Below are 20,210 nucleotides of genomic sequence, written 5' to 3'. Positions count from 1 at the left end.
TTTCTTTACTAATAAAATAGATAACATCAGAAATACAAAAAAAAAAAAGTAGATTCTTCAGCGTCTAACACTTCAGTTTCATCCATCACACCCAAAGATAAACTGCAGTGCTTTACAACTATAGGACAGGAAGAACTAAATAAACTTATCACTGTATATAAACCAACAACATGTTTATTAGATCCTGTACCCACTAAATTACTGAAAGAGTTGTTACAGAAGAACCACTTCAATTAATGAAAGAGTTGTTACAGAAGAACCACCATTCAACCTGTTTGTTATTAAGCCTCTTATTAAGAAACCACAACTAGATTCTTGTGAACTGGCAAATTATAGGCCCATTTCAAATCTTCCGTTTATGTCTAACATTTTAGAAAAAGTTGTGTCTGCTCAATTGTGCTCCTTCCTGCAAAAAAAAAAAAGACCTGTTTGAAGAATTTCAGTTTTCTTGCATCAGATCAAGGCTGCATTTCATTGCTAGTTTTACTTGATCTTAGTGCTGCGTTCGACACCACAGATCATGACATACTCATAGATTGATTACAAAACTATACAGGTATTCAAGGGCAGGCTCTAAGTTGGTTTAGATCATATCTGTCCAATTGCCATTATGCTACCAGCTATTAGAGTATGTTAAAAATGTAAAAGACCAATAATTTTCTCCTATTAAATTCGGATAAGACAGAGATATTACTTATTGGACCAAAAAACAGTGCACAGAATCTAGTAGACTACAGTTTGTAACTAGACAGATGTACTGTTACTTCCTCTACAGTCAAAAATCTGGTTGTTAAATTAGACAGCAACTTGTCTTTTGAAAACCATCTTAGAAACATTGCCAAGCTACGAAACATGTTATCTGTTTCTGATGCTGAAAAGCTAGTTCATGCATTCATGACCTCTAGACTGGACTATTGTAATGCACTTCTAGGTGGTTGTCCTGCTTAGTCAATAAACAAGCTACAGGTAGTCCAAAATGCAGCAGCTAGAGTCCTTACCAGGTCAAGAAAATATGATCATATTACCCAAATTTTACAGTCTCTGCACTGGCTACCTGTTAAGTTCCGTATCAGTTACAAATTATCATTACTTACTTATATGGCCCTAAATTGTTTAGCTCCTGCATACCTAACTAGCCTTCTACCATGCTACAATCCATCACGCTCCCTAAGGTCGCAAAACGCTGGACTTCAGAGGACCTCAGATGATGCCAACCCTGAAACAACATACAGAACCACCAAATATTGCTACAATTGTGATTGCATCATTTAATAATCGCTGTTAATAGTGTTCATCGTCTGTTTTTTTCCCTAAGATTTCTGCCATATGCGCATAAACTGACAGTAACTACTGTCATTGTCATAAGTGACTACTAAATATTGTAGAAACATAATTTTCTGTAAAGTTGCTTTGCAATGATTTGTATCATAAAAAGCACTACACAAATAAACTAAACTATAATTCCAGGATGTTTTGTAAAGTTTTGATTTTGTGTCACCTTAGAGAATTTTAGTTGAGGGAATTTCCTTTGTGGGCTTTAAACATTGTGACCGCTTTATATTGAACGTCTCGGAGGGATTAAGAGCAAGTATTGTACTTGGGGAATTTTTGAGTTTTTTGTGGTCATTTTAATTTTGATCAAATGTGTGGTCATTCAGTTGACAATCCTTGAGCTTATGGAAACAGTTCACCTACAGAGTTAAAATGGAAGACATCAGATGGACATTTCTGGGGTGGCTAAATGCAAAGTGAGGAACACGAAGAAAATTCTATTTAAAGTTGGTTGAACATATCTTAAAGGCTGTGCAACTTTTCTTAAGACTCAGCAGAACTCCTAATGTATCCTAACAGATAAGGATACATTTATAAAAGCCCAGGTTCAGCCTATGAAAATGTTTCCTTTTATTATTTTTTTGCCTGTGTCACATTGACAGTTTCGCACAACGGACGTATTCAAGATTATTAAAATCAGATGTAGCGCTCCCTGTAATTTGTTTACTTTTCAAGAATATTATTATTTATTTCTGCTTTGCTTCTGGTTGTGTTTTATTGTGTGTGACTGCTGACACACAAACTTTGAAATGCTTATTCCCTCGGTCTCTTCTTTTATTCCACCTCCACCTAGTAAACGTCTCTGACGGTGCCGTTGCATTCAGCCAGTCAGGACTGGAGTTTGGGAGAGCTTGAGGGCTCAGGGGGACTGCAGTTTGTGTATGCCACTGATTAGAGGCTTTGTGGAGGTTCTTACCAGCTCTATGTTCCTCTCAAACCAAAGAACCCTGTTACACAATGATCGAGATGGTTGCGGAGGCCAGGGAGTCGCTAGTTGACAGGCGGGGAAAATGGCAGAGGATGGATGTAAGCTGAGGGAACAGCATAGCAGCATGGTAACTGCTGACCTGCTTCATCTCTTGTTTTGGAGATGCCTGAAGTAATGGTTTGTGATGAGTCTTTCTACTATATAAAGTGCTTCAAGTAGGAGAGGCCAAGCCTGTTCCTGGAGGGCAACTGTCCTGCAGAGTGTAGATCCAACTCTCATTAAACAAACCTGAAACAGATAGTCAAGGTCCTCAGACTCACTACAAAACTTTCAGGCAAGTGTGTTGGAGCTGGTTGGAACTAAGCTTGTCTGGACAGTGGCCCTCCACAAGCAGGATTGGACACCCCTGTCTTAAAGGAATAGCTCACCCGAATGTGAAAGTTCTGACGTCGCTTGCTAACCCTAATGTCATTTTCTTTCTTACATGGAACACAAAAAGTGTGAATTTGGGTGTGGCTCTTTTGCATACAATTACAGTAAATATTTGTCTGTCACAATCGGTAAATCTTTCATTTTTTATTCAGTTCATTGTTTTTACTCTATCATTGTTAGTTTTTAATATATTTTAGTTTTTTAGTGCTGCTGAAGTAAATGCTGATATTTTCTATAATTGTTTAATTGCATAACATTTATTAGTACAGTCTAGTGTGTGTGTGTATTTGTGTATGTTCATTTTTTCATTTATTTATTTATGCATTTTATCGAATTGTCTTGTTTAATGCAGGGAGGCTGTAAAAATTTATTTTGTAATATTAGCCAATATAAAATAAAACCAATAATGCAAAAAAATAAATAAAAAAAAAATAAATAAAAACACACACACATACAAAGATTATTCTTTTCTGAGGTTTTTTTCTTTTGACAAAAATGTTGACATTTTGTGTTTGACAAAACACTGCATCAATGATGCTCATGATGATCATGATGCAGCAAATTTGAATGTGCATATAAAAATATGAATTTCATAATTTGGACAACTATCCCTTTAACGGTTCAGGACAATCATCGGTTTTCGGAAATTGCTACATTAAACATTTTTTCTCTGCTGAGAACTGACCTTGCGCAGCACTTTAACAGAGCTTCTCTCTCTCTCTGTCTCTCACTCTAGCTTGAAGCAAATTTCAGAGGTGCAAAGGTCTAAATGTTCACAGATGGCTAATGCATGCTAAAAGTCCCTGCCTCATGAACATAGTCTTTGAATGAAATATGTGTATATGTATATGCATATGTGTTTATAATCTATGACACTTATCCTTTTTTTTTTTTTTTTTTTTTTTACATTGTCCTGTTGAGCCAAATAATTTTGTCAAAAACTGCGAATGCATTAACTGTCTTTGTATCAGGAATGCAGGTGCATGCTCACAGTCTGCCTCTAAGGAAACCATACAATCAAAGGCACTCAGGGAATAGATTGCACACTGTCAAACATAGCTGTGTATAACTGTGTTGTAAACAACTAAATTGCAGGTTCCTGAGTGAGTGATGCAAATGGTGTGGAATTCTGTTATGATATGCAAAACAAAGGCATGGAAAACTATAATAAAGCTGTCAGAACACTGCCTGGCAATTAGCATGACAATGGCATATTCTGGAATCTGATTTCAACCTTTGTTTGCGAGAATGCAAGAATGGGAATGTGATCCCCCCTGAAGGCAGTTTCAGCCATTTCTAGTTTCCATTCACTAGTTTTGTCTCCATTTTGATTTGGTTGTGTTTTTCCTTGGTAATGGGGTGATGCTGAATGCATTCCCTCATGCACTTGGAAACATGCGAGGGACCAAACATCCATTCATCTAAGTCTGCTCCTCACTTTTTAAGAGTGAAGCCATTGGAAAACCCAAATTGCCTTGGCAGACGGTGCCCCATAGTGAATCCTTGTGCTCCCAGCAGCTACAGAGGAATCAAACAGCTCATCATCTCTTGAACATTATAGTACTCAGAATCGGTTTCTTTCTTGCTATCATCTTTCGTTTCTTTTGTTCTGAAAGCATCAGAAATCCCGTTGTACACCTAAACCAAATTTAAATGAAGGAAAAACTGCTGTTAAGTCTCAATATGACAGCTATCACACTGAGGCTGCGACCAATATTATTCATCATGAAAACCGTTTTTGAAAAGATTTTGCAATGCACCACGATCTATTTGATCCATTATGAAAAATGTGTTACTAATGAGATACATAGAGTTGAGTTTAGAGTGTTGTTCTGCGTTGGATTAAAACAAGCATAAACAAGATGAATATGACATGACATGACAAATAATTATTCACTAATCATTAATAATTATTTTTGTGTTCTGCTGGCTACAGTCTTAATGAGTGAGTCATTGAGTCATTTACTGAACTGATTCATTCAAACACAATGATTTATTTAGAAATGACAAGACCGTTGCTGTGTGTTGCAACAGTTGAATTATCTTTTTGAAATAATTTTCATTGGCGGCGCAAAAATACACAAAGTAACAGTGAATATTATTTTTCAAATGTAAACTTCTCAGTATTAATTCTTGATTATTGAACTGTTGTAATTTTGCAAAACAGCACTCGCAGACACACTTTAGTTCTGAACATCTGCCGTGCTTAATCTCATTAACCCTGGTTTATCAAATGTACCTCCATCCAAAATAAACTGTGAAATTGGCGAGCATCATATTAATTTGTGTCCAGACCTGGTCGAAATGCATAACAGATTCGAGATCTGTGTGATTCATCCTATCATCTTATCTTTGGCTCATAAAGAACTGAATCCCTCTCGATCCATAAAGCCCCATCTTGGCTTGATGACTCTTGAAATAATTTTTCACTCGTTCTCAGAAAGTTTTCATATTTTATCTTCTGTCGGAACATTTAATGTGTCATTTCGCTCGCTGAGAGAGGAGTGCATGTAGTCATTTGCATGGTAATGTGTTCCAGGGGCCACGCTGGCAGGGTGAATGAGTGTGTTAGCTTCAGCACAGGGCTCTTCTTATCTCCTGTCAGCCAGGGAGAGACAGGACACCAAACATCAGTTGTCATCATCAGAGATCACCATTAGAAATCAGATGGCCACAGGCTTGGTTCAACTACAGCTTTTTTCTCAGTCTTTCTCTTTCATGTCTCCACCTGGGAATCTGCAATCTGTTGTGATGAAACATGGCTCTCTGGTGTAATTATAGAACTGTCACTTTGAACAGTCTGAACTTGATTCCATTCATCTGTCAGATCAGATCGTAAAGCTTCATCAAAATGGACATACACACAAAGATTCACCAAAGACAAATGTATGAACTTTAACAGCAATGAACAAATCTTGAGATTCTTTCATATGTCAATAACTTGAAAGATGCATTGTGTTGCTGTTACCAGGAACTCCCATTATGAAATCTTACCTAAGCAGGTATTCTAAGGATATTCGCAGTTATACGTATATTTACATACATTATTCAGATTTAGCTTGGTCATAGCTCCGTGTCTTAAAACCCTCAAGCACATTTTTAAAACTTTGTTAAAAAAAATTGCTCATCTTTAAAACAAGTTGTTTTAAAAAAAAAAAAAAGTGGGTTCATAGGTTGTTTCTGGAGTTCTAGATAGTCTGTTCATTGATGTAACAACTAATAATTATTGCCATTTAATCCCACAAGTGACTCTTTCTGTAAATTGCATCATAACGCCGGTAGATAATGATTTCTTCAAAAACATGGATTCTCTTAAGTAACAAGTGACTTAGTTTAAGAATAAGTCACTTAACCATTCACGTAACCAATTCATTCAAAAATACTACTTCATTAAGAAGAACAAACGGCTCCCTTTACGAATGAGTCATTGAATCATCCACTGAACTAATACATTCAAAAACACTGTTTAATTTAGGAAATTTTTATGAGTACTCATTATTTCTTGTAAGAACAGTCTTTACCATTTTTCTTAAAATTATTTTAGACTAGTTAAAATAGAAACAAATTAAAAGCTGCATAAAGTAACATTATTGAGCTATAAAATGTATTCCTGTTCTTCAGTCAACTTGTCACAATCTGACACAGGTCTGATTGCAAAGCATCTTTAAAGGATCAGTCTGAAACAAAAACTCTTTAGCCATTGCAGTGAAGGCAGATAGCGCTCTGTCATTACACTGGTATTGAGACTCAGTCTTTATTGATTCGTTCTTGAAAAAAGTCTCTTGGTTGTTGCATTGAACCACAAACTCCATGATAGACAGCACTGCTGGAAAATTGAAACAGTGTATTGCACTGCATTTCGTTATGTGATGCCTTGTCACTTTCAATGTCGTGGTTTCATTATCCCTCTGTCACATCTTTAGGTATCCTCTTCAGACATGCACCTCGTAAACTGCAGAATGTGAAATTAGACTCCATTCGTCTGTTGGCACCATAAACATTTTATTTAGCTTTGGCTTTGATTCCGAGATGTGCTGCAGCGCTCAGAGACGAGGTCTGATCATAAATCTGCTCAGCACACGCTGCAACTGCGTTTTATGGCAATCGTCTCACAATCTCAGTATTTTCTAAAAATGACCAGGAGCCCACACATAGGCTATGCCCATCTTTCACATAACCTCTCTATTCCTGTAAGGTCGTGTTTTACTCCGTCATGACCACACACATACTGCAGGAAAGATTTTTGAGACTGATCATCTCTGTTGTTCCTTTAATATGCTACTCAGAGAATAAAGTGAATAAAGCAGACTGGTTTCAAATGAATAGTTTTAGATTGTAATTAGAAGTAGTTACTGCCATTTAGATTTTTTATTTATTTACTGAATTATTTACAGATAAGGGAAAATGTACAGGCTTTTTTATTTTCGTCATGCAGAATAAACCTAGCAGGGTTTAAATTATTGTATTATCTTTCTAGTATATTTAAAGAAAATTGTCAAAATACATTGCCAGAAAAATCTGCTTTTCAAGGTTTTTTATTAATTTATTTTTTTAGGTGTTTTTTTTACATGAAAAGAAGTGCAATGCGGTAATCATTTTGAGTTGAACAGTCAGTTATTCTAACTTGCATTGATATGAAAAGAGAGATTCTAAAGACATGAATGTATGTTATATGCATACTAATATATTAAATATATCGTTTAGCAAACAAACATGTTTGACTGCTCAGTTGTGGAACTGACCAATCAGAATCACGTATTCTACAGCACCATTCAGCAAGGTGAATCAGTGGCATCTGTGATATTATTGAACAAACTTCAACTAACCTTGCAATTCAGCTGTGTTGTTTCTGAGCAACTTCTCCCAGTTTTGGTGAATGGATTCAGTGTTTATAAAAACAAGATTCCTGACTTTTATCTCCAGAGTGGTTGAGAATAATAAGGAAACAATGTGATTCCGTTCCAGCATTGTTATGCCACAGTCAGCAATAGCAGAGATATTGTGGTGTTTCCTGAAATGCGATTTGAGCATCTCCGATCACACAAAAAAACAACCCACCCGTGGAAAATGGAAGTAATACTGGTTTGGAAACTCTCTCTGAGAGTAACATTTATTTGCTGTCTCTATGTGAGAGTATCTTTCACAAATCTTAAATGACCCCTGCAATGCTGTAGCTGACTGCACCAGGTTTTAAATCCATACCTCAGTGTGAAAGGAAGTTAGTAAAGGTTCTTTTCATGCCCTTATGCTTCTGTTTGCTGTAACAGGCCTTTGGATCTGCTGAGTCACACCCTCCAAAAGTTAATTAAGTTTTCATTAACTGTGCATTATAAGATCAAACTGGACTGTTTTTTCATTTTGTCTAGTGAATGACTCCATATTCTCTCACTTTTCAATGGGGTGGTTGCAGCAGTGGATAAATATGTGGCTCTGGTAACCCAAAGGTCATAGGTTCAAACCCTGAAACCTACGATCTGTAAACTAGAGTTTTTTTCCCCTATGAGGCACTTAACTGTTAATAGGGATGTGTATATACCTGTATACTCCTGTGTTTAATATTGCTTCAGATTGATTCGATGCAAGTGTTAAGGATGGAAATGTTTTTAGCGGACAGAATGGGTGGGGAGTATTGACTATTTTCTTTTTTAAATATAGTGAAGCATATCAGCCCGGGCTGCTTTTGCACATGATGCATTGAGCACTATCAGTGTCCCTCGAAGAATGACAGTGGATGCGGATGCTCTCTAGCCAGAATGACTCTTAAAGGAACAGTCCATCCAAAAATGAAAAATATAACAGAGTGTCTATTTAGACTAAGTGCAAATAGCCCGTCTTGTTGGCTGAAGCTATTTACACTAACTCCACCCACACAACTGACAATCATCAGCATTTATTTTCAATGAAAATGAAGAATAAAATCAAAAAGTTGAAAATAAAGTATCGGGTAGAGTTAGGATAGGTGTAGAGAGGGCTTTTTGTCCCAATAAGGTGGCATCCATTTAATAATTTGAATAATTTAGTGCAAATAGCCACTGCCAAAATATAATACTAAGCTGAGAAGTTAAAAATGTTGAAAGATTTCAAAACCAAATATCACAGAAAAAAGAAAAAGAAAAAAAAACAATGTGAAAATAAAGCACTGGTCCGATAAGGTAAGTGGCAGTTCAGTCACCCGTCCTGAAACTACTCCCCCGTCCCTGCTCTGTTGAGCTCAAAAGAGATTCTTTAGCATCTCATTTTCTGTGTTCCTCTGAAGAAAGAACACCATACAGGTTTAAATGATGATGATTTTTTCTGACTAATTCTCACTCCTTCTGTATGACCCTGCAGCACTGGCTTGTTTGCCATCAGAGCTGAATGGTTGCACAAAGCTGTAATTATTGGATGTATATGTCAGCATTAGTTTCCTGGCTGAGGTCAGTGCCACACTGAATACTCTTCACTGCGATGTTTTTGTCGGGAAAAAGGCCGATGTGCCTCTTTTAATTTGTTGGATACGCTGATGCACTGATTGATAGAGGCGAGCAAGGGTCAGAAGTGATTTCCGGGGATTATGAATAAATGCATCAAAATGAGCATGCATGTGAGATTTCTACAGTGGTAAATGGACTTACAATAATTCTGGCAGCCTTTCGTTAAGTGAGAGGATTAATGGTAAATGGAAGCATGCACGGGGAGCTGCCGAGCCCATGGGAGAAGGATTAGAGAAGGACAAGAGTGCATGCCAATGAGCCGAATCATCTGGAGGGCTGCAGCAAAGCTTGATAAACTAACCAAGCCAGACACATACCAGCTGAGATCACGGACATGGGCGCACCTATGCCAATGGAAGCAAACAGGGGCTATCAATGTAATTTTAGAATAACGTGGTGATTTTTGACTATATTATACAGGCCATTATGTCAATTTTATTTTTTAGTTTTGCAATGTGCACAAACAGAAAATATTGATCTCATATGTACTCAGGGTGTGCTATAGCGATAAGATCATCATCAGTGTGGTCATTCTTGGAGTGAACTTTTGTCTGAGTGGTGATTAGATTCACTGTTTTGGAATTGGATCACTGTATTTAATTTGAGAACGCAGATGTAGAAGTACAGAATGACACGTCCAGTGTACAAGTCAACAGTCACTAGCATCTGCAGCAACCCCAGGTCTATTTAAGGGGTGCTATAGGCCTACTTGTAATAAAATTAAAGTAAAATACACAAATAACATCAAGATAGTTATTAGTGAATACACAAACTGTTAACACACACAGAGCAGTAGGCAGCAATTTTATTTTTTATAAATAATTTTATATACAGCAAGTATACACACTTTTCTGGAAGAGCTGCAGTGCGAGCCCAATGCGAGTCTGCAGACGTATGCAGTATGTGTGAAAAAGGCCTTTGATTGCTATCCTATGGTTGACACTTGGTCCAAATGGAATGCCAGCACTGGCTTTATTTTTTATGGGCTATGTTCTTTTTGCCCAGAGCAATTCAAGAAAAGCAATAACAGCTCTGAGAGTCTCATGGCCTCATGTTATCTGATATAAATGACAGGGCAATTTTTCCATCAGTGAAGTTATAACAGTGTGTTATATATGGGCGGTTGTTGCTGTATAATGTAAACTTGACCATAATAAAATATCAAACACATGCTAGGATGATATTAGTATGTGTGCTGATTCTGATACGTCTTTCATTCGTTCTCTCCAGCTGTGCAATCTCTGAACAGCCTGAACGACCAGATCGCTCACTTCATGGTGAACAGACCCAATGCCATGAGCCACGAAGAGGACACCTTTCTGACCACCGAGAGGGATACTTTGAGCCAATCCATGGCTCTAATGAGACACCTGCTCATGGATGCACAGGTAAAAACACCTTTAATCAGTTAGGGTTGTGAGTCATTGAGAACTGAATGTCTTGTATACTTCATTGCCGTTGCTGAATTTTGAATTTAAACTAACCATTATCTTAACTAACTGTACTCTTTCATTTAAATATTTTAAATATATTAGATACATTATCACATTATATAATGTATTAGATTAGATGATCTATCTATTGATCATACAATATAAAAATATTGATGATATTAATATATAGATAGTATTAAACTTTAGACGATGTCTAATTAAACATTCAGCATTGAAAGTACTCTACATATCAGAATAAAGATTAGTATAATATTCAAAATAATTGATGCAATCATTTTACATTAAACATAATTATACAATATAAAAATACTGATGATATAAATATATAGACAGCATTAAACTTTAGAAAAATATGTCTAATTAAACATTCAGCATTGAAAGTACTCTACATATCAGAATAAAGATTAGTGTAATATTCAAGATAACTGATGCAATCATTTTACATTGAACATAATTATAAATAATTATACATAATTATACAAATTCCGATTCTAGTGTACATCCTGTGTGGCCAGGTCCATTGAAATTCACACCTAATAAACTGACAGGGAGGAGATATTATGTTGCATGTATCATCATTTGTCATATAAGGATAGTAATTTTACAACAGCAATTCGACCAAAAACTGCAATCAATTAACACTGAGGAATTAATTATATACTGTACCTATCTGACGTCTCTGCAGCCCTCTCATTTCTGAAGGAGCTGAAAAATGATTGTTATTCATGAGGAAGTCGAGATTCGGAGGGAACATCAGCAGTTGAGCTTGTGATGACTCATTCCTAATTATTTTCAATGGTAATATCATGAAGAAATTTCAACGCATTAATCAAGGAGCTTTAGCCTTAGGCAGACCACTGTGGCATGACACTTTACTCCTGATTGCATCAATGTTGCACAGGCTTCAATAAGTCAGGACAACACATCTACACCCCCGGATCCATTAATGGCCCTGTCCATAGAGATGCTGTCCACACTCACTCTAAAAACACTGTAATCACTGAAAGATTTCAACTGGTTTATGGCCAGAGGTGACTGCAGTATTTCTAGTGATGTTCCCCCATCATCTGAACACAAAAGAGACAAAAACATCTCTTGTGGACCAACCTGCTGTTGTGCTCTTTCCCTCAATGGAAGCATATTTACTAACGTTCAATAGTTTATGCTATGTACGGTTTTTTGTAACATTATAAATGTCTTAACTATTTCATATATTTCAAATAAATGCTGTTTTGCTCTTTTGAACTTTTTTATCAAAGAATCCTGAGAGAGAACAAAAAAGCAGAAAAAAACATTTTCAACATTAATCAGATAATGTTGAAAGCACCACATCAGCATATGATGATCAGAATGATTTCAGAATGAAATTCAGCTTTGCTATCACAGGGGGATAAAATGACATTTTAAAATATATTAAAATAAAAATTGATAAATAATACAATTCATAATAAAATAAATTATAATCATGTTTAAAATTATAAATATGAAATTATAATAAATAATAATAAAATATAATAATAATAATTTTAATTTAAAAAATAATGTACTGTTTTGTGATCAAATAAATGAGCAAAAGAGACTTATTTCAGAAACATTACAAAATCATTAAAAAAACATTAAAGTGATTATCCACCGTTATTAATCGAAAATCTCTATTTTTTTAAGAAAAAAAGGTAATTTTTGAGTGAACTATCCCTACTGGCTGCTACAATACCACTAATGTCCTCTAGGTGATCCTCTACGAAGTGATTTGTGTTATTCTCAAACAAACAGACTGCAGTTCCGTTTGGTGCCACTAGTGGTTCCCACATTTCTAGTAATCTATTTAAGTGCTTCCATTATCTGTATTCATTTTGCGTGATGCTGAAGATGTTTTAACAATGCTTTTGGGGTCACAATGAGGTTTGTGCATACAGGGTCAAGGGAAGTCGATGTCGAGGAGGACCAAAGCATTTTTAAATGTCATAATTTGAATAACTGAATGTCACTTTGTTGAAAGAGGCGCATTAATAATTTACTGCGCCTCACCCGTGATTCACATGCACCATTCAGAAATCATTAGCACATTCTCCTTTTTTGACAATGAATACTGCATTCAACTGGAATCACACTTTCTGACCTGGAAAAGAATAATCAAAAAGAATAATCAAAGGAAGCGCTTGCTTGTGTGACTAGTTTGGGACTAAACATTTCATGTGCCTCAGGATGTTGGATAAAAAGTATCCACTACCTGATTTCGCTGTTGTTGTTGATGGAAACTAGTCTCCCTGTGCTGATCCACTTAATTGTTTCCTACTTCCATCCCCAGGATGCATGTCGAGGGAATGTTTGTCTGCAGTACAATGCCTGTCAAAGGCTTTTTACAAAGTTCTTTCCTGAACGTTGCAATCTTTCCTTCTCATCTAACAGAACTGTTTACACAATAGAGACACTCTGGCTAGAAACTGTGAATGCTAAAGTTAAAAAGAATTCACTATGTTCCGAATAAGTTACCCGCTGGGCACTTGCTACATTGAGTTTGATTGGTGGATTTTACAGTTGATTTTCCCTGTGCACATTCTCATGCTGTAACTCTCTCGCTTATCCTTGTTAATGATGAATGTTCACGGGGATGAGACATAGTGATGTATTCGGCTAATCAATTTGACACAACGCAGATACACTTGATTGATAACATGACTCGTCCCCATTTTTCAGAATATATTTCTTACTTGCGGTGTCATTGATTAAGGAGAAAGTATTCAGCAAAAGGCCACCGCCTTCAGTTGCGGGCGGCTCCCTGCCAACTGTGCAGAGAGATTGTTAGCCCCAAGTTGCTTTCTCTTTCAGAAAGGAGTGCGAGACTATGATCGATGAGAGTGAATTTATGAACAGATATTAGGGTCTCGAGAGCTGTTAATGTGTTAAATCTAGGGCTGCAAGATTTAGGGAAAAAATCTAATTGCATTTTTTATTTATAAAAATGACTATTATTATTATTCATTCAAAACCAACATCTAAAAATCTATTATATAAACAAATGTGTGTGTGTGTGTGTATGTATATATATATATATATATATATATATATATATATATATATATATATATATATATATATATATATATATATATATATATATATATATATATGTGTGTGTGTGTGTGTGTGTGTGTGCGTGTGTGTGTGTGTGTGTGTAATATTGTAATAATGCTAATTTTTATGGCTGTCTTTTATTTTGGCCAAGGATTTCTCCAGGCAATGATAAACCTGTCTTAAGTCATATCACGATTTTGTTTTTATTCTGAATAATCATGCAGCTCTATTTAAACCTCTGAGACCCTCTCCACTGTTACAGGAAATATTCTTATGAAAATGCTGTTTCGCACTCTGGTGAAAATGACTCTCATTGAAAAAGATTAGAGAGTTGAGGGTTTATGCTGTTTTGGTATGGATTTTGTGCCACGTTGAATCTATTTATTTCATAGCAAAAATGTGCATTTTCACTGCTTTGCAATATTATAGGAAAACAATATTATTATCTGTACATCTTTAGCTTTATTTTAGTAATCCTTCAGTATCAAACTGGAGTTTCAGACATTATAGAGAAGATAAAAAGCACTCAAGGCAACCAAAGCACTAGTTTCCTCATTTTATTTGTATAATGCACTATAGCATTGGATAATCAGTCATGATTTCATTGCTCTGATATTATGAGCCTGGGAGCTTGTGTTTGTAAATGTTAATCCTATATATGAGTCTAGGGCTAAAGAGAAATCCCAGATGAATAATGCACCACAGAAACTTTTTCATCTGCCTGTTTTTATTATACCAGCAGTGCCAGTTAAAGCCTGAGGGGATTCTCTGGCTACATAATAAACATACAAATGTCTATAGGTTCAGAGTCTAAAACAGTGACAGCATCTGACCTGACTGAGAGTTTGCTTCTTTCCTGAGTTTCTCTCTCTCTCTCTCTCTCTCTCTCTCTCTCGCTCTCTTCCTGAGTTGGCTGGGAAGCACTCCACACATTTTGCAGAGCCTAGTGTGCATTAGGACTGCCCTTGAACACCATTACACTTCAATTCAAAGCGATAATGGACAAGCACTCCAGTGCAAGACTATATAGACAGGCTCATAATCGTGGCTGAATGTCAGGCACATTTCCAGTATGCTTGGAGGAGATGTGTGAAGGAAAATGCACCAAGGTCTCCAGTCAACATCAGCACAACACTCTAGCTAAATCCAAAATAAATTGCTCGTTGTCAGACCACTTTCTCCACTGTCAGGTAATTTGGGCATCATAGTCCCTGAGCCTCCATCCAAGCGCATTTCAACTTTACAGAGCACACCTTAAGCCTAATTGTTCTCTTGAAAGCCGTGCTGAGTTTTGTCCTCAGGAACTATGAAATCACTTGGTCAGGATCCACTCTAGAACCTTTGCTACTGGATATTTTTCAGGAAATTAGGGCACGATGCAGGTGAGGTGCTTCTGTGTGCCATGCTCTTCATCATTAATTGCTCTTATCAACACTGGTGTCATTAGGAAATGAGGAGTGTTGTTTTTTTACAGAAGCACTTGCAATTACATAACACACACACAAATCTCTACACAAAAAAAATGAGCCTATTTTGTATATGTTAAACATTAACCCTATACAGCCCAATGTATCTTATTAAGTACAGCAAATTTCCAAGGCCCCTAAATGATCAGCATGGTCAAAACTTTACTGAAAAAGCTAATGTTACATATCTTCTGTCATCTGACTGATAGTTTATACTTCATTAGCAAGGTGAAGTATAATTTTTTATTATTTTTATAAAGTAAAGATAAGAATACTTTTTGTGTTGTTAGTAATATTTAAAGATTAACATAAAGTAGACCGAAGCATATTTAAATGTGGCTATACAATGTTATTCGTCAAATGTTATTTGGAGATATAGATTGACAACTGATATTTATATGCAAATGATGTAATGATTTTTATAAAGTAAATGTAAGAATAAATGGTAACATGAATTAACTATTAATGAATTATCTCACAATACCTAACAATGAGCAACATTTTTGTTACAATATTTATACATTTTTGTTTATGTCAATTAATAAAAAAAATATAACTTTGTTCATGTTATCTTAGGGTCGATTAAATGATATTAACATATACAACTTTTGATTTTAATAATGTATTAAAATTTTTTGAAATTACCTATGATTAATAAATGATTTAGAAATAATTTTTAATGTTAGTTCATGCTTACTAATGTCAAAAAAATGAAAACTTACTGTAAAGTGTAACCAAATAAAATTCATATTGCTAGTAGTAATATTTCAAGATGAACACTGAACTAACTTTGGTGTACTTGATTATATAATTATTTAAAAAAGTAAGAATCTTATATAATCATATTTCAGGATTACAGGGTTGCCATAAAACAGTTTAAGTGTTTTTTATTTGACAGTTTTATTTTACATGCAGCCTCAGCCTCAGCCTAGTATTGCATGATTGTCTGTGATCTATATTTTAATCAGATTTGTTCGTAATCAGTGCTCACTTTACCTCTAATTTGTTGTCTCTTTGAGTTTATTTGTTACACACCGTTGAGGCCTCCGATCCATTGTGAAAGATCATCTGGAGAAGTTTTAGCATATTGAATATCGTTGAGCAGATTGATATAGGTAGAAAATTAATTTGGATAGAATTTCCAATGTTTCTCTTTGAACGTGCTCCAGGAATTGATTGCTTCATTTGTCATTTGCACAGATGAATTATGTATGTGTTGCTAGCTAGAGGGGAGGGATTAATCAAATGCATTTTGATAGGTTGTGGATGTGGATGTGTGTGTGTGTGTGTGTGATGCGACAAAATGTATCCTGTTTGCATGCAGGGGCAACATGATTTCAAGGAGTGTCAGAGGGACCAATACGGAAGTGTTGATTGGTTGACAGCTCATACTGCCCCACTTGTATCCAACCAATTATGGAACCATGGACTAATTATACTGATGTCATTTTTTTTTCTCTAAACATTGTTGAACTTCATGTCCAGACTAGTTATGTCTAGGTCAGAAGTCTGTATGCGTAGCATAACAAACAAGATCTTGAGAGGATAGACAGTGTAGCTGGCTACATGAATTGATCCTGAACAGAATGTAAATCACATGGAAAAACCAATCTGATAACATGAAAGGCATGATCTCACTTTTGTCCTTTGCAAAGTATAAGTTGATGATGGCTTTTAAGCTAGATGCTTTTTACGGCCTGGAAATGCAATTTCATATGCTTGTAATCTGCGAAGGAGCTCTTTTATTCCATTATAATACAGATTTTTGGCAGAATCATGTCTTTAATTACTTATTGACCAATCAAACTTGAGTGGAGTGAATGCCGACTGAGGCGTCGTGATTAAATGCTTTCAAAGATTGAGGTATTGATCAGTGTGGTTTGAGTTGCACCCACTAGAGTCTAGACTGTTTCTTGGCTTTAGTGTGTAAGATTTACAGTACTCTTTACTGTTTAATAGAATCAGTAATGCAAACCATTTTGCAGAAAATGTCTCAGGCAACAGTTATCAGATATATAAGTCTTTCAGGTTTTAACATACACTAAGTTAATGTTAGTTAATGAATTAATTAACTCAAAATTACTAACAATAAGCAAAAGTTTTGTTATAAACAATTTTAGTTTATGTTAGATAGTTAGATTGTTTTGTTAGTTCATGTTAGCTCAGGTCAATTAAATTATATTAACAGATAAATTTATTGATTTTAGTAATGCATTAATACATGCATTTAGCTTTAGAAATTATTTTAGTTCAGGTTAAATAATATCAACAAATAGAACCTTACTGTAAAGCGTAACCAAAAACATTTCATATTGCTAGTATATTTGAAGATGAACGCTTACTTGACTGAGTCTTTTCAAGTTGTTACATTTACATACACTACCCTTTAAAAATCTGTTTTTTAGATGTTTTTGTGTGTGTGTGTGTGTGTGTTTTGAAATAAATCACCAAGGCTGCATATTTGATCAAAAATACAGCGAAAACAGTAATTATGGGCAATATAATTACATTGTTACATTTTTTTTTACAATATTATTTTATTGAATATGTTATTATTACTATAATTAGCATTATTAAATATTGTAATGTATTTAAAAGTGTGATTTATTCCTGTGATGCAAAGCTTAATTTTAACATCATTACTCAGTCTTCAGTGTCACATGGTCCTTCAGAAATCATTCTAATATGCTGATTTTTTTGGTGAATTGGCTGATTTCTAATATGCTGGTTTCAACAATGTTGAAAACATGCTGCTTTATTTTAGAAACTGTGATACTATTTTTCAGGATTCTTTGATGAACAGCATTTTTGATCAATTTAATGCATCCTTGCTCAATTACAAGTCTTAATTTCTGTAAAAGATATCTTACCAACGTTTTTAGTTATAAATATTGTAGAACAAACTTTTGAACGGTAGTGTGCTATATATACAGCACACTAGGTGTGTGTATGTGTTTGTGTGTGTGTGTATTGTGTGTTTATTAGTGTGTTATAAGACATTAATACAGTAATACTAAATAGACAGTCAGGTAGAGTATATAAAGGGAATCTGACAATGACTCAACATTTGAGTACAGAAGTAAATAGGTATCACAGTATTTGTGGGCTGGTGTGGAAGACTCTCAAGCTATCATTGCATCTTAACTCTCCTAGACTTTAATGGATTTTGAGAGCTCTTGTGGGAATCTTAAGACTTTTCAGAATAAAAGGTTCAGTACAAAAACAAATAGATCTAACACAGAGTCAAAGATGAATGCAATTGCTAGTTGAAGGTGACAGTGTAGACCACTTGTATTTAATTTTAAGTAATGCTTTTGAAATTTATGCAAGGCAGCAGGGGCCATATGAGCCATATGGACCCAGCTTCAAATGATAATGTAATGCATTATGTCATGAAATAAATGTCTCAGTAGATAAACTGTGCACTGCATAAAGTTTTATTAATGTGAAGTTATTTATCCTGAAACACACTGTAATTAACCATAAAGACAAATAGACAAATCTTTGTGAATACGTACAATTCATGTTGATTAAACCATGCACTTTTTTAGTAGTTATGTGTTTCATTACTGTTATTGCAAAATATAAATGTTAAATGTATCTTGAGGCCAGTACTATGAAATAAAGGAACAACATGCCAATTAAAACAAATAATAGCTAGATTAATAACAAAATAAGACATTTTTATGAGGTATTTTCAAGCAAGAAATAAGGTCCCTGTGAAAAACTGTGCTTTGATATTCAGCAGATCTGCATTGTTTGTGGTCAGATTTCAGCTTATTAAATGTCAGGTGTTCCCAGCCATTACCGCGAAACAGACGGGCTGCCAGAGGCCTGTGTGGATCGTACTGTTGTTTGAAGTGTAAAAAAGCTAATTACATTGTGATGTGTGAATAGAGCAGAGATCTGGAGAACAGCCCATATACAAAAATGATTGGAAGGCTTTCATCTAATGTCAGTCTGGTCCAGAAATAGACTGACTTGCCTTTAATGCTGATTCTGTCAGTTGGGTCACTCTGAAAAGAGCAGAGGCTATCATTAACTGATTTGTTTGGGAGTCAAAATACCTTTCTACAGATTTTTTACTTTTTCGCCCCAAACGTTTTAGAAGTAGAACACTCTATATGAAACACATTTTGGTACTGCATTCATCACCCGAGGGATTTAATTTGATATTAATTAAAGCAAATATAGACATAGCCTATGTTCACATTTTAGACATAGAGACATACAGTATATTGTATTTTAGAATAATAATAAAGGTATCAAACAGTGAAATAACAAGGACCAAAAACAAATCAAAATGATCTTATGTTTTAGCTTTTCAGAGTATTCTCCTCGAGTAGAGTAAAAACTTCGGCATGTATTGTTTCATGATTATATAAAAACCAATAGTTGTCTTTATAAGTGAATCATATTGTTCAACCGGTTCTTTTCAGAAACGCAGCTTCATTCAGGAATGAAAAAAGTTAAGTGAATCTCTGATTCATTCACTCAACAGAATCGTTCAAAACAGCCGATTCATTAATGAATGAAACAAATTTCTTCATGAGTGAGTCACTGAATCATTCACTCAGTCGATTCGTTGATTAATTTAGGAATCAAACACCGCTGTTAGTCAGATTTGCAGCTGTTCTTGATGTAGCTTTGTTTGGAAACATTTTCATTGGTGAAGCAAAAACAGTCAAATGAATTGGCAATGCTTAGGCTAAAATGTAAGTTATTTACTATGAACTTGTTAATGTATTGAACTCTTGTATATAACTTTGTTTTTCTGAATATCAGCACAGCTTATTCCACCAAAAGAGGAGGCGGTAACAATATTTGTGTTCTTAAATTTACATTATTTCCAGTTCAGCCGTGCAGTTCCAATTATTCCTTCTGTTATTAAGCGAACATTGCTTATCAGTTGCTTATGAGTTTGGTTGTTTTGCCTTTTCCTTGGCTTATCTACATTCTGCAAACAATACCTTCTTTTTCTCTTCAAAATAATTAATCTGTTGAACACTCAATATCTGATTGAATGCAGTGAGGCTTGCCCGCTCTATTA

At 35.2% G+C, this 20,210-nt stretch overlaps 1 protein-coding gene across 4 annotated transcripts in view; it reads left to right on the top strand.

The window, feature by feature from the left end:
* Positions 1-20,210, top strand: part of LOC113095937 (kazrin) — a 130,148-nt gene that overhangs the window by 18,582 nt on the left and 91,356 nt on the right. For all 4 annotated transcript variants that reach the window (XR_003288426.1, XM_026261284.1, XM_026261288.1 and 1 more), the window contains exon 2: positions 10,396-10,553. Coding sequence is in view for 3 of the 4 variants with exons in the window: in XM_026261284.1 (XP_026117069.1) it covers positions 10,396-10,553 (158 nt within the window). In the remaining variant the exon portion in view is untranslated. The remainder of the gene's footprint in view (positions 1-10,395; positions 10,554-20,210) is intronic.

Source organism: Carassius auratus, unplaced genomic scaffold, assembly GCF_003368295.1.
Source record: "Carassius auratus strain Wakin unplaced genomic scaffold, ASM336829v1 scaf_tig00215808, whole genome shotgun sequence".
Taxonomy (NCBI): Eukaryota; Metazoa; Chordata; class Actinopteri; order Cypriniformes; family Cyprinidae; genus Carassius; species Carassius auratus.
This window is presented reverse-complemented; position numbering and strand designations above follow the sequence as displayed.